At 45.2% G+C, this 12426-nt stretch overlaps 1 protein-coding gene across 1 annotated transcript in view; it reads left to right on the top strand.

Moving 5' to 3' along the window:
* The window catches only part of ACBD6 (acyl-CoA binding domain containing 6), a 357145-nt gene that overhangs the window by 166728 nt on the left and 177991 nt on the right, over positions 1–12426 (top strand). Inside the window, exon 5 of the mRNA XM_086955446.1 lies at positions 2715–2820. Within this exon, the coding sequence (XP_086811572.1) occupies positions 2715–2820 (106 nt within the window). The remainder of the gene's footprint in view (positions 1–2714; positions 2821–12426) is intronic.

Here is a 12426-nt window from a genome sequence, read left to right as displayed (position 1 = left end):
GGACTCATAAAAACAATTTCATGGTGTAGTATTGACAGTCACTTTTTTAACTGCCTTGCCAATGGACATCTTTCCTGCCATTAGACAGGCTGTGGATAAGTCCAGTAACAGAACTGTAGATATGGGCTGGGCACTCCTTGAGTGCTGGGAAGTGATCAGCACGGTCATTCTAGCACCTTAAATGTAAGTCCCAACAGATGTTTTCTTAAAATATCTGCCCTATCTGGTGAATATGTTCTAGGGATCTGGTGCCACGTTACTCTTAAGAAAAAACATTTCCTTTTAACTGACTATGCCGATCTCTTCTAATGTGGCTTGTCCTTCTGTTCCTTCCCTATTTGTAATGGAGTCATGGAATCTGGCAAGAAAATGTGATACATCTGTCTCCAGTAATAACCGTTAGCAAATGGTATGAGTTTTCATGAGGTTCCATATTTAACATTTACACAGCACCTCTTGTGATTCTTCCATAACACTCCTTGTGTGTGATGATATTTGAATCTTTACAAAATAGCAGAAGGGACGCAGAAGATAGTCCTGGTGTAGTAGTGAAAATGTAGAAATCCTACTCGCTGCAGTGCACTGTAATTGGTGCTTAAATAGCAGTTCTTTGACTTGCTCTCACATACATTGTCCTTCCTCACACACTGCTGATACTAGACACCCATGTTCAGAATGACTTTTTTGCCTTGATCCCTTACATACATTGCGACTCAAACACCATCTGAGGTCATCATCTTGGTGACTCAATGGACCTGAGTAGACAATGACACCAGACCATGAAGGTCTCCTGAAATATTCAAGGAGCTGGTCCTGGTACTCCTTTAGGCACTCGGCGACACAAAGGGAAATCATTCCCTTTCCTAGGGAAGTACGGGTTGAGTATGGAGTGAGACCCAGTCTTATTCTGTGCAGTTATATCTAAAGTAGCCCTTTCAGTGGAGAAATAGAATCCGATATGTTTTAGGTTCTTTCCAGTGGAGATGGCATTAAAGCATGAAAGATGGGAAAACAACCACAGACCAGAACTTGATATTAGACCCATAAAGAAAACCACTTCAGAAAAGAAGTTCCCCATTGACACTTTAAATGGAGCAAGAGGATCTGCACCCTGTTCCATACTCTAGCAAACCCAGACCTAACAGCTTACTGTAGGCACACTTAGTCGCCAGGGCTCATGACTTGATGAGATCTGCAGCATGCTGCGAAATGTTTCGCCAGCTGGCAGAATTCAGGAAGCTTAATCTGTCTTGGTTAGGATAGTTTGTTGGGAAGGCCTTCTGGTCTAAGGAAATGGGCTCTTTAGGGAGGAAGCCGATGAGGAGATTCTTCCTCTAGTACTAACAGGGAGGGGAACTTGGCCATGGAGACCCAGGACAGGGTGATGGGAGCAGTTTTGGACTGAAATCTTTACTCAGTATGGCAAACCACGGAAAGTGGGACAAGGGGGTGGGGGGATGTATCATTACCAACCCATCAGAAAGGCATGGTATTAACAGGCCTGTTGACCCAAGCATTAACTCGCTCTCCATTCAAGATGGTGGCTTTGATAGGGTGTGAACTGGTACACACACTCACACACTGTGTCCTAAGCCTTTGATAATTTACAAAAATGGACTGTTTAGATTCTCACACCTGGGCATACATTATCTCTATGTTCTAAAACTTCCATAATAAGCATATACAGATTGGAATCTTCCCACCATTAAACTTGAGCCATGAGACTGCATAGCATGTGTTGAAACTCTGTCAAGTGCTCCATATACTCACTATGCGTAAGTTTGGATATCAGCATTTGATATCAATATTCGGCAGACGTGTTTTTTATTCTGAGAAAACAAAAGAAAATTGAAGCAATTAAAAAAGAAATTGAAAGGGGGACCGGACTCGAGGGCTGCAAAATAGACACCAATCCCTAGAACTCCAGCCACACTCCCACCTTTGTCATAGACAGGTGGCCACATGAGTTTTGTGTACTTCTTATGACAGCACAGAAAAAATGCTAACTAAATCATGGTTTAGTTAAAGCTGATGACGTCATGCAGAGAGCATGGGTTTTTTTGGATTGGAAATTGCAAACCGTAACCAGCGTAGAACGTAAGTTGTGTTACCACTGCTTACATCACAGGTGAGTCCCACCTGAAATATTGTTCAGTTCTGGAGGGCGGACAGGAAGTATTTTGTCCCGTTCTCCAGAAGGACATATTCGAGAGGGCTCAGATGTGGACATAAAGAATGGTGCTGGGTTTCAAGATCAAGATCAAGCCCTTTGAGAGGAGGTTCAAGGGTGTATAGTTACACGCATCGGAGGAAAGTGGGTGTACGGAGATTGCAGACATTCTGATTTTGAAACTGAAGAAACCCAGTTCAGGAACCTTCATGTCCCAGCAGAAGGCTTCTCTTGTAACAAGAGGACACATAAGAATGGAATGGAATGGGAAGCAGAGAGTGTACCTCATTTTCCTACTTTGGTTCTTTGCTGAATCTATACCTTTTATGCTTGTTCCTTTCACAAGCTGTGGCTATTCCTTACGTCTTTTCAATCTGTATGCTGTCTGTTTTTGCCTATGCTGTTCCGCAAATGTACTGTGCTCTGTTCTAAACTCTTTGCTCATTGTCTCAGTAGCTGTATTATTGGTTCTAAAGTTTAATGTTGCTTTTTAACTCCATTCATAAATTAGCTGTTAAATTTTCTTTTTCTTTTCTTTTTTTAGAGAGGAAGATAAGGACATATTTGATTACTGTCGTGAAAACAACATTGAGCGTGTCACTCATGCTATCCGTTCAAAGGACATTGATGTAAACCTGAGGGATGAAGAGGTAGGACAGTGGGAGTCACTTTTGTGGTGTTTTTTTCTCATTCTTCTCTATCCACGCCCTCATCCTGCCCAATGTTTTAAAAGGTCCTTGTGGTGGACATTGGCTGCCTTTGCCTGTACACCTGTAGCTACACTCTGGGATATGTGGACATGTAGCGTCTGTGACAAACTCGAGAGGATGAAAAAAGCAGGAAGCTATTCAGCTCCTGCTGCTGTTGGATAAGTACCTGGCAACCGTATTTGTGGTTACGCTTAGGATCTTCTTTTGCCTATCTTCGGCATCTGCTGCTCTTTGATTGCACTAGGATTGGCATTAGGAAATTCTCATGAAGATCTTGCTCAATCGCCCATACACACCATGATTTTAGCTGAAAAATGAGAGAAGATGATGTAATAGGATGACGGAAGGTTTCGGATAATTTCCTTCTTCTCAGGTTATTATAGAAACTCTGGAAGAGGTGTAATAAGCCTAGTGCAGACCAAGAACAATATGAATGTAAGTTTACTTAAACAGTTATAGGATTTCCTTAACTTTTCATCACAACAATATTACTGTGGTTTGGCGGAGCAGAAACTCTTCCATAGATTGGTGAGCAGATCTTCTGCCCACCGAGAGATGGGGGACCATTGGGTTTCCGACATAAACACTTTAGGTGCGTCCACTGTTGGAAATGTGTGTGCCTAGACCTGCCTATGGTAGTTGTTTAATTCAAAATCCAGGTCTTCTGCTTCTTGCAGGATTCAAGTAGAGAGAAGGAGGCTCTGATGTGGAGTGAGAGGCTCTTTCATGCTTTAAGAGTGATGTAAGAGAACAGCCTTTCTCCAGATCTGCTTCTTTGTATGCGTGGGATGTGTAAGAGTTGGAGTCCTGCGGAGCGAAGGTGCCTGGATGGTTGGTGGAAGAAGATGTGACTGTTCAGGTAGGCGGGGCCTGAGTTGTAGAGTGCCCTGAATGTGCATGGAAGGAGTTTGAATTGAGCATGTGTGTGTATCGGGAGCCAGTGGAGTTCCCTGGGTGGTGTGAATTGAATTCTGTATGGGAGGTTGAGGAAGAGTTTGGCTGCTGAGTTCTGTATGGTTTGTAGTATTGTAGTGAGTTGCTTAGTGATCTTGGTGTAGAAGGCATTCCTATAGCCCAACTTGTGTTGACTAGGTCATGAGTGACAGTTTTTCTAGTTGGCTTGGGAGCCATTTGTAGATCTTCCTAAGCATCTGCAGTGACAGTGTTGACTTGTGAGGTCATATCAAGTTCACTGTCCATTATTCTGAGGGTCCTGGTGTGAGTTCTGGGAGTGTGTGTGTGTGTCTGAGTTTGGCCTGCCACCAGTTGGAGTCCCATGATGAGGTGTTCTTTCTTAAGATCACTGATTCTGTCTTGTCAGTGTTAAGCTCAAGACAGGTGCCTTTCATCCAGTTGATGACTTTGTCATGCAAGTGGTGAACTTGGTTGTTGGGTTGTGTTCTTGTCGGAAATGAAGAGTATGAGCTGCATGTCATCAGCATAAAAGAGAATTTTGATGTGTGCACGGGTGACTTTGAGGTGTCTCTCTTTCAGAGTCTGCCACGTCATTAAAGCAATGCCCAGCCCGATTTAGGGTGGGGTCTCAACTATGCCTGGGACTTCCATGTCTGGCGGTCCCGGGTAGAAAAATAGAATAAGCATTGGCTAAGCAAATAGGTCTCAACTACGAGAGAGCTATTGGCTTTGTCGTTGGTTTTTTTGTGTTATCCTTATTGTACAGCAGCATGACTGAAAGTAATTTTAAGAAATGTTATGAAATTGGAGAGCTGGCCTCATAATATTGCTTTTTTATTGCAGGCAAAGGGGCAAGAGGCAACACAGAGGAGGGAGTTTGGTGGGGGCAATGGAGGATGTGGGAAAGAAGCGCTATGGTGACTCGGCCAGTGTTGGCGATTTCATTCACTTTTTTTTTGTTTATTGTCGAAGGGCACAAAAAGGGAGGGAAGTGAACAAGAAATAACATGGAGAGGAAGAGGGAGTGAGGTAATCGACGACACTGGGTAGGAAGGATGGACTGGGATCAAGTTGACAATGGGAGTGGGAGGGAATGGGTAGGGCCAATCTGACAACGGAGGTGGGGGGGATTGGGGCAAGCGGATGACACCTGGAGGCAAGTAAACAGCAGAGGGTTGGCGGCAGCATTTGCATGGATGGGCTAAATACATGAAGGACCTATCTCAAAAGACACTCACTCATAAAGCATTTAAACTCTAATAAAAACAGGACGTGGCAAAGCCAATAGGTCTCGACTACGTAAGAATTATTGGCTATCCTAATGTCCCTTAGCCGTGTTGTACAGCAGCATGACTAAAGGTTAGTGACGTAGAGGAGAGGTGCTAGAGGATAGTGCCTGGAGGGAAGGGGAGTGGTGTGGCGTAGAGTACAGTGGCGTAGACTAAATTAGAGTGACGTTCAGAAGAATGGAGTGGTGCAGACAAACACAAAGAGGAAGGAAGCCTACAGCAGCTGACCATTAAGAAGCTAGGAAATGAGAGGGACAGTGAAGTCAACCAATGGTAAGTAATGGGCGGCCTCCACGACCACTGTTAGAAAACAAAAAACCTTGAATAGACCGCGTGCGCTGTCTAGGCAAGACCTAAAAATGCCCCTACAATAAAAAACTATAGGAAGCTACCTGCCCACCAGAGACATTGATTTTAATTTTCCCATATAAACCGCTGCTTTGAAGAGATTTTCCTGAAAAAGAAAAAAAGAGCGCTTTTTGGGCCACAACAACATAGTATTCCTTGACATCCAGCTTGTGGCGTATCTCTAAATGAAGTAGGCTGTCCTATGCTGAGGGGCAGATCAGTGAGGTTCTTTCAGTGTGGAAGGCAGCCCGCCGGGCCATAAATTAGCTTTTGAGTTTCCTCTACTCTGGGTTCTGGTCTAAAATGGGACCTTGCCTTTCTTTGCTTAACTGATGGAACAGACATTTTATACACTGAAGTTACTTGTGGAGGTTTTCTCCCACAGAGGAAAGACATCACTAGGAAAGCAAACAGTTTGGTGACTGCATTTAGAACCATACAAAAGAAGTTAACTACACTGTCATATGGTCCTTTATTAAAGATCATATCTGCTAAATTATTACCAACTTTGACATATGGCTCCGAAGTCTTAAATGGTAAAGCTGCACAGATAATTAACAACACAGTGGCGAAAACTTACAAGATATTATTCCACTTACCAGGTAATGACTCGCCAGCACAGGTGAGGTTGGAGTTCGGGATAAATAATCAACATTATGCCCGGAAAGGTCAAATTTTGAAAGTCTGGTATCGCATAAAAAATGACCTTGTCAATCAATTATCTCGAACATTATGGCAAGAAGTAAGAGACAACCGGAAGCTACAAGCTTGGGCATATCTAAACAAAGCAAAAGAAGAATTTGGAATAATACCAATTTGGGAAAACACAATTACCCAGGAAAGTTTCAAAAGAACAATTAATAAGTTGACTATTCATCTATCACTGATAAAAGATAAAAAATTATTGGTAAAAAGAAGGCATGCATGGCCAATTATAAATGGATACAAAAAAAAGCAAGTCCAAAATTATCTTGAAACTCCTTGGTCACAGCAAAGCAAACAAACTTTTATAAGAGTACGTTTTGGTCTTTGGCCTGGTTTGTGCCATCGGCCACTATGGAAGACTATGACTATTGAGGACAATACGATATGTAGGTTATGTAAATGTGCTCAAGAAGTAATTTTACATCTGCTATGTCTGTGCCCTGCAATAGAGGTGGAAAGGAAAGTTACTCTTAAGAGATTATTTAATGCTCGAGGAGTAAGAACATGAAGACAAGCGCTAATGGCATGTCTAAACCCGAATGATGTATTAATGAATTCTACATTCGTAACATTTTTATCTGTGATTGGCAAAAACCTTAAGGAAAACATTATTTAGGTTCCTCCTTTTTAAATTATATAATACTAGAATAATTATGCGCATGGTGTTTTAAGCTTTTTACTGCTGATGATATTTTAAAATGTATTTTTGTAAGATTTTAATTAATCAAACAAATAAACTTGACTATGACTACTCGTGGAGGAAGTTAGGTGAGGAGGAACTTGCCTGGCTCTGTGTTGAATAGAAGTAGCTCCTGCGCGATATTTCAGTCCGTTGTGTAGATCTCAGGCTGTAGGAGGCAGTGATGATGTGTACGTGTGAATCTGCAGCAATCTGAGATACTGGTGCATATGAACCTACAGCAGGCAGTGATTTGTGTGTTACAAATGGACCTTTAGTAGCCTGTAATGTTTGCTGCGTATGCACCTGTACAGGTGGTGATTGACCGCAGGCAGTCAGTGGTACCCCCCCTCTCGAGCACAAATAGCTGCCAGAGATGCTCTGAGCATAATATGGATGGAGAAGTCATCCATGCATCCATAGCAGTTCTATATGTACCTATTGCAGTCAGTGATGACCTGACGATTTATGTGTGTGGACCCGTCTCAGTTGGTTGTTGTGGTAGACGTGAACATGTGCCAGTGATTGGCATCCTCTGCAGAGCTGTGACGTGTGTGATGGACGGCGTCACTCCGTCTGAAAATAATCGGCATCCGCTCTCGAGCAATGCTTGCTGCGTTTGACAGTCTCCCTCCGCCGTCACTGTGAATGCGGGCAGCGGTTGATGTGCTTGGGACTGGAGACATCCTCTCACTTGGCGCTTCATCTGATAGACAGGCAGCCCTTGCTGTGTGTCCCGCACAGACTTTGTCAGGCCTCACTCGCTCGGTGTGACAGGCAGCACTCGCTCTGTGTGGCGTACAGCATATATCATGGAGGCGGCAGTCCGTGTATGTGACGGGCAGTCACGTGTTCAGAATGTGATGGACAGCATGTCGCAGGCCAGCCTCTCATGCAGCCCAGACAACCAGAAAGACAACCTCTCTCAGGCACAATAACTCAGCACTCGCAATATCCAACTGAGCCTCTCAGCCAGCGCTTACCTTATGAGGCAGTCAACACTCACTGTCTGAGGCATTCAACACTCACTGAGTGAAGGAGACTGTCTGAAGCAAGCAGCACACTTTGTTGCTGGCAGCCTGTCTTACCACTCTCGTGTGACGGCTAGCCTAGTTGAAGCAAGGGACGCTCCCTGTGTGAAGGACAGCTTCTTTCAAGCCGCACTGGCTGGGTGTGACGGCGTCAGACAGAGCCCGCAGTATGTGAGAGAGCTTCTCTCGAGCACCATTTTGTGTGTGAGACGGACAGCACCTTAGCCAGAGCTCAGTGATTCTTGAACAGTCTCTGTGACCCTCACTCTCTGGAGTGCCACGTACTGCAGCAAGTGTGTCATGGACAGCCTCACGCAGACCTCACTCGCGGTTCGTAACGGAGCCCCTCAGTGGCGGGCGGAGCTTGCTGCTTGTGGTGAACAGCTTTAGACAGGCGTCAGTCGCAGTATGTGACACACAGAGGTCCTCACAAGCATGCAGCACTCACTGTGTGTGCCGGACACGGATCTTCCTGTGTGACATGCACGCCGTTTCAGGCATGCAGAATTCGTAGTGTGACGAGTAGCGTGTGTGTGGCGGGGAGGCGGCCCTCACCGTGTGAGACAGAAGCCGCTCTCGCAGTGTGTAGATCAGTATGCCCCGGGGCCTCCTTTATTAAAGTGTGCGCTGAGCACTCCCTGGAGCCGGCTTTCCCTGTATCATGCATCACTTCCCGCAGCACACCTCAGAGCCTCTGCGGTGCCGGGAGCGTCACATCTAAAGCCCCTTTAGCTCCTGAATTACAATCACCGGCGGGCCTGCTCTCCGCATGATTAACATGCTGCGAAGAAGGCGGGCTGTGCTGTGCGTCAGTGGGGACGGTAGACCGCGCCTTCTGTTCCCGGGAGGTGGCGGCGAGTTTCACAGGGCTGCACCGGCAGGGACGGGACTGCTTATCCAGAGGCCGGCCTGTATGCATGGAGAGCAGGTGTAGAAAAGGCAATCCAGGCCATTAGTGACTGCCCTCCTTGCCTTCATCTTTAGCCATTTTTCAGCAGATTTATTTTTTTGTTTGAACCCTTGTCACGATTCTTGATTACTTTCTGGAGGCTGGATGAAACTGGTGCGGCCCCCAATAATCGCTAATAGCAAAGCAGCGTGTGTTTTATTGTGTAATATACACAAATATGCATGTGCACATTAATATTTATGTATATATTCGGTTAAATACCCTTTGCTGTACGTTATAAGGATATTGCAAGTCACCAAACAGTTTAGCGAGGATATAGAGGAACAAGCTTAGTTCCTTTATAAGGTTATGAAACTCTGATTTGACTTGCAATAGCCTTGTAGTGTGCGGTGGGGTACAGATTTTTTATAACACATGGTCCCACTATAACCCTTCCCACAAACCACATACATCCTTGGTGTGGTACTGTTCATATGAAAGAGATAGGATGTTTATAAACATGAAGAGTAAAATTAGGTTTTCTGTTAAAGACTTCTAGCTACATATTCCTCACCTTTTGAATATTCCCCAGGTGTCAGACTGGATTCGAAACTTTCCAGCAGTGCCCCTGCATACTAGAAAGTGACTCCTTGCAGCTCTCTACTGATGCTGCTCCAGAAATTACGTGCTTGGCTTTTATACACGCTACTCCTGCGCACTTACGTCAGTTATTTTCTTTCCACACCACCGGACACGGTTCTGGAGCTCCCTCATCTTCTCTTTGAAACTTGTACCTTAAAAATGTTAAGTGTTGAAGGAATTTCACAAATCCCCACCCCTGCACCCCGATAAAATACAAGCTTTAAGCCCTGTCCAGACTGTCGCAAGCAAATGTCTGTGACTGATACCTGTCAGGTATGCCTGTGGTGCCTGATGTCAACAGCAGGGCCTGCACCGACTGCACCAAATGAACCTGATAGTTAACAGGCAACATGAGACAAAGCTCTACATCTCCAAGCATAGGAAGACTTCACATCGGGACAGTTCCAAATGGTGGTCCGCATCCAAGGTTCGTTTCTATCTTTTTGCCATTCTCGGAGCCGTCAGAGCTGCCTGAGAGGCCGTTCTTTGTCGCTCTCCATTCTGGTAAATCCAAAAAGAAACACAAGAAGTCGTAGCGCCATTCTGCTCCCTCGTATTACTTACATTCACCTGAGAAGGCTTGGGTGTGGTGCCAATCTTCATAATCTTGCTCCCGAAGTCAGCCGACTTTGGAATCGATCTAGAAACTTGTGCCGGCACAATCCAAGTTTCCTCAGCCAAATGCCACTCCACATCAGATCAGAGAGTTCCGGGCAGCCATGTTCTGGCTCTTCAGATCCCTTCAGACTCACTCTGGCGTGCCTTTGTCCCCAAGAAGCCGCAAGGCCCTCCTTCAGGTATAACACTGGCAGGTTTGCTCTTTGAAACAGTTGGACCCTCCGAGCCCTTTTTGTATCTGGTTCCGCTTCTGACCCTGAGACCTGTGCTGGCCCGGGTTCCTAGATGCCCACTTTATGACTCCGTCGGTGCCAGTGGAGGAGAAACCAACAGTTCTCTCCTACGTCGAGTTGGCACCAGAATGACCTAGGCCCACGTTGTGCCTGAATCTTTTCGAAGTACCACTTCCTCTACTGGATGTTCCTATTCAAGAGAGGCAGCCCACTTTGCACTTTTTTTGGCACTGACCAATGAGATGACTTCGCTCAGCCCCATACCAATGACTATTGGTACGAAGACTTGCACGTGGCATTGACACTTCTCCTGAGATGGCCCATTTTTCTCCTCCTGGACCTGTCAGAGGATTCCGCATCCTACGCTATGGTTATATTTAGGACGGCTTAAATTCTTGACCTCCACCTACCCACGATAGTAGTCAATACAAATGTACTAACTGAGATCCTCCAATCTGGGCAGGCATCTGCTGTGTCTTTCCTCCCATTTAGCAAGGCTTTGATGGATACTTTATTAGGGGCCAGAGCCAAACCGTGCTCTGGGCCCCCCTTTCAGCAGACAACTTGCCAGGCGTAATTTTCTTGCTTTGAGCTACTCTGTTTTTCTCTGATAGCACCCTACACCAGATACCTTTGTTGTTCAGCCCTTCACAAGTGGGCCTAATCCAAACATGTTTCCCACTACAAATCCTGACCAAGAATTTAAACAAACAAAATCATTTGGCAAGAGGGTCTTTTCTTCAGCCAGTCTAACCCTCCGCTCTGTGAATACCAGCTTCTTGTTGGGCTGTTACTCCCATCCTCTTTGGGATTCGGTAATGAAAAAAAAGGGGTGCTCCACAAGGATAGATTCAAAAGTTATTTAGTGGCAATTTAATTCCACCTCAAATGATTTCAGATTGTTTTGCACAAATCCTCTCTCATCCATAGATCGAAACATTTGCTATTAAGATATTCTGGATGTGCATGTTCCATGATACAATCAAGGAAATGTATTTAATCTAGTCAAAAAGTCCAAAAGCAATTTATCTGTGTCGCTCAGCCATTTGATATATTGAGGCATCTACTTTCCAATTTCAACATGTGGTCCAGTCAGTGGCCATACGACTGACAGTCCTGAAGGTACATAAACACCCACATCATGGTGAGGCAATATCCTCTAGGCATCTATCCTTTGTTCTTAAAAAGTGTGTTCATGAGCACATCAGACAATGATCTCATTGCTGTTCTCCACCGGGTTCTCTGTCAACTAACCTAAAATGCAATTCTCAACCACTACAAAGGATACCTTTTATGAGGTCCTTTTTGGTTACGGTGTCTCTCAAAGCTTATTTGCACCATAGCGAGTCAGGGACATTCAGAATTTGTTTGTGTTTGTGCTCAGTCCTGTGTTCTAGCCTGGTGGGTTCTGGGGCTTCTTGGTCTCTTGACCTTGTGCATCCTGTTGGTGCCTCTTGCCCGTAGGCACACCAAAGCTCTGTACAGAAATGTTTGCCTTCAATTGGCGGAGCACTGAGGTGTCTCTCGGACAGCATCTGCATTTTGGATGAGGAACTCTGGGACCTTCAGTAGTGGATGATGGATGTCAGTGTGCCGCAGACCCTCTTCCCTTTCCAATACAGAGCCCATGATGGTGTCATATGCCTTATCTCTGGGCTCTAGTTCACCTGGATGAGTTGGAGATCAGAGGCCTCTGATCTCCACTGGAGCAGAGGCACCAAATCGACCTTCTCAAGCTGTGTGCCACCGGCTGGCTCTCAATGTCTTTCTGTCCTTCGTCAAGGACAAACCTCTTCAGTTGCTAAAGGACAACACAACCACCATGCATTACTGCAACAAGTAGAGCAGAGGGGGATTGTATGTACTGTACCAGGAGGCGTTGATTCTGTTGCAGTGGCTGGACCTTCGTCTGGTGGTCTGTTACCTGGCAGGTTCTCTCTGCATCCGGACAGATGAGTTCAGTAGATGTCATCTGACTTGACCCCAAATGGTTTCTGCAGCTGGATGTAATTCATTACATATTCTCCCAGTGGGGCATGCTTTGGTTGTATGTTTTCACCACCTCTTAGAACACTATGTTATGCATTTTGAACTCTGGAGTTTCCAACTTCTTGGGACACTCATTCCTCCTTCTGTGGGACTCTGATCTCCTTTGTATTCTTGCGTCTGATCTGTTTCCATGATGGACTGGCTTCAG

This window comes from Lissotriton vulgaris, chromosome 1_1, assembly GCF_964263255.1.
Source record: "Lissotriton vulgaris chromosome 1_1, aLisVul1.2, whole genome shotgun sequence".
Lineage (NCBI taxonomy): Eukaryota > Metazoa > Chordata > Amphibia > Caudata > Salamandridae > Lissotriton > Lissotriton vulgaris.
This window is presented reverse-complemented; position numbering and strand designations above follow the sequence as displayed.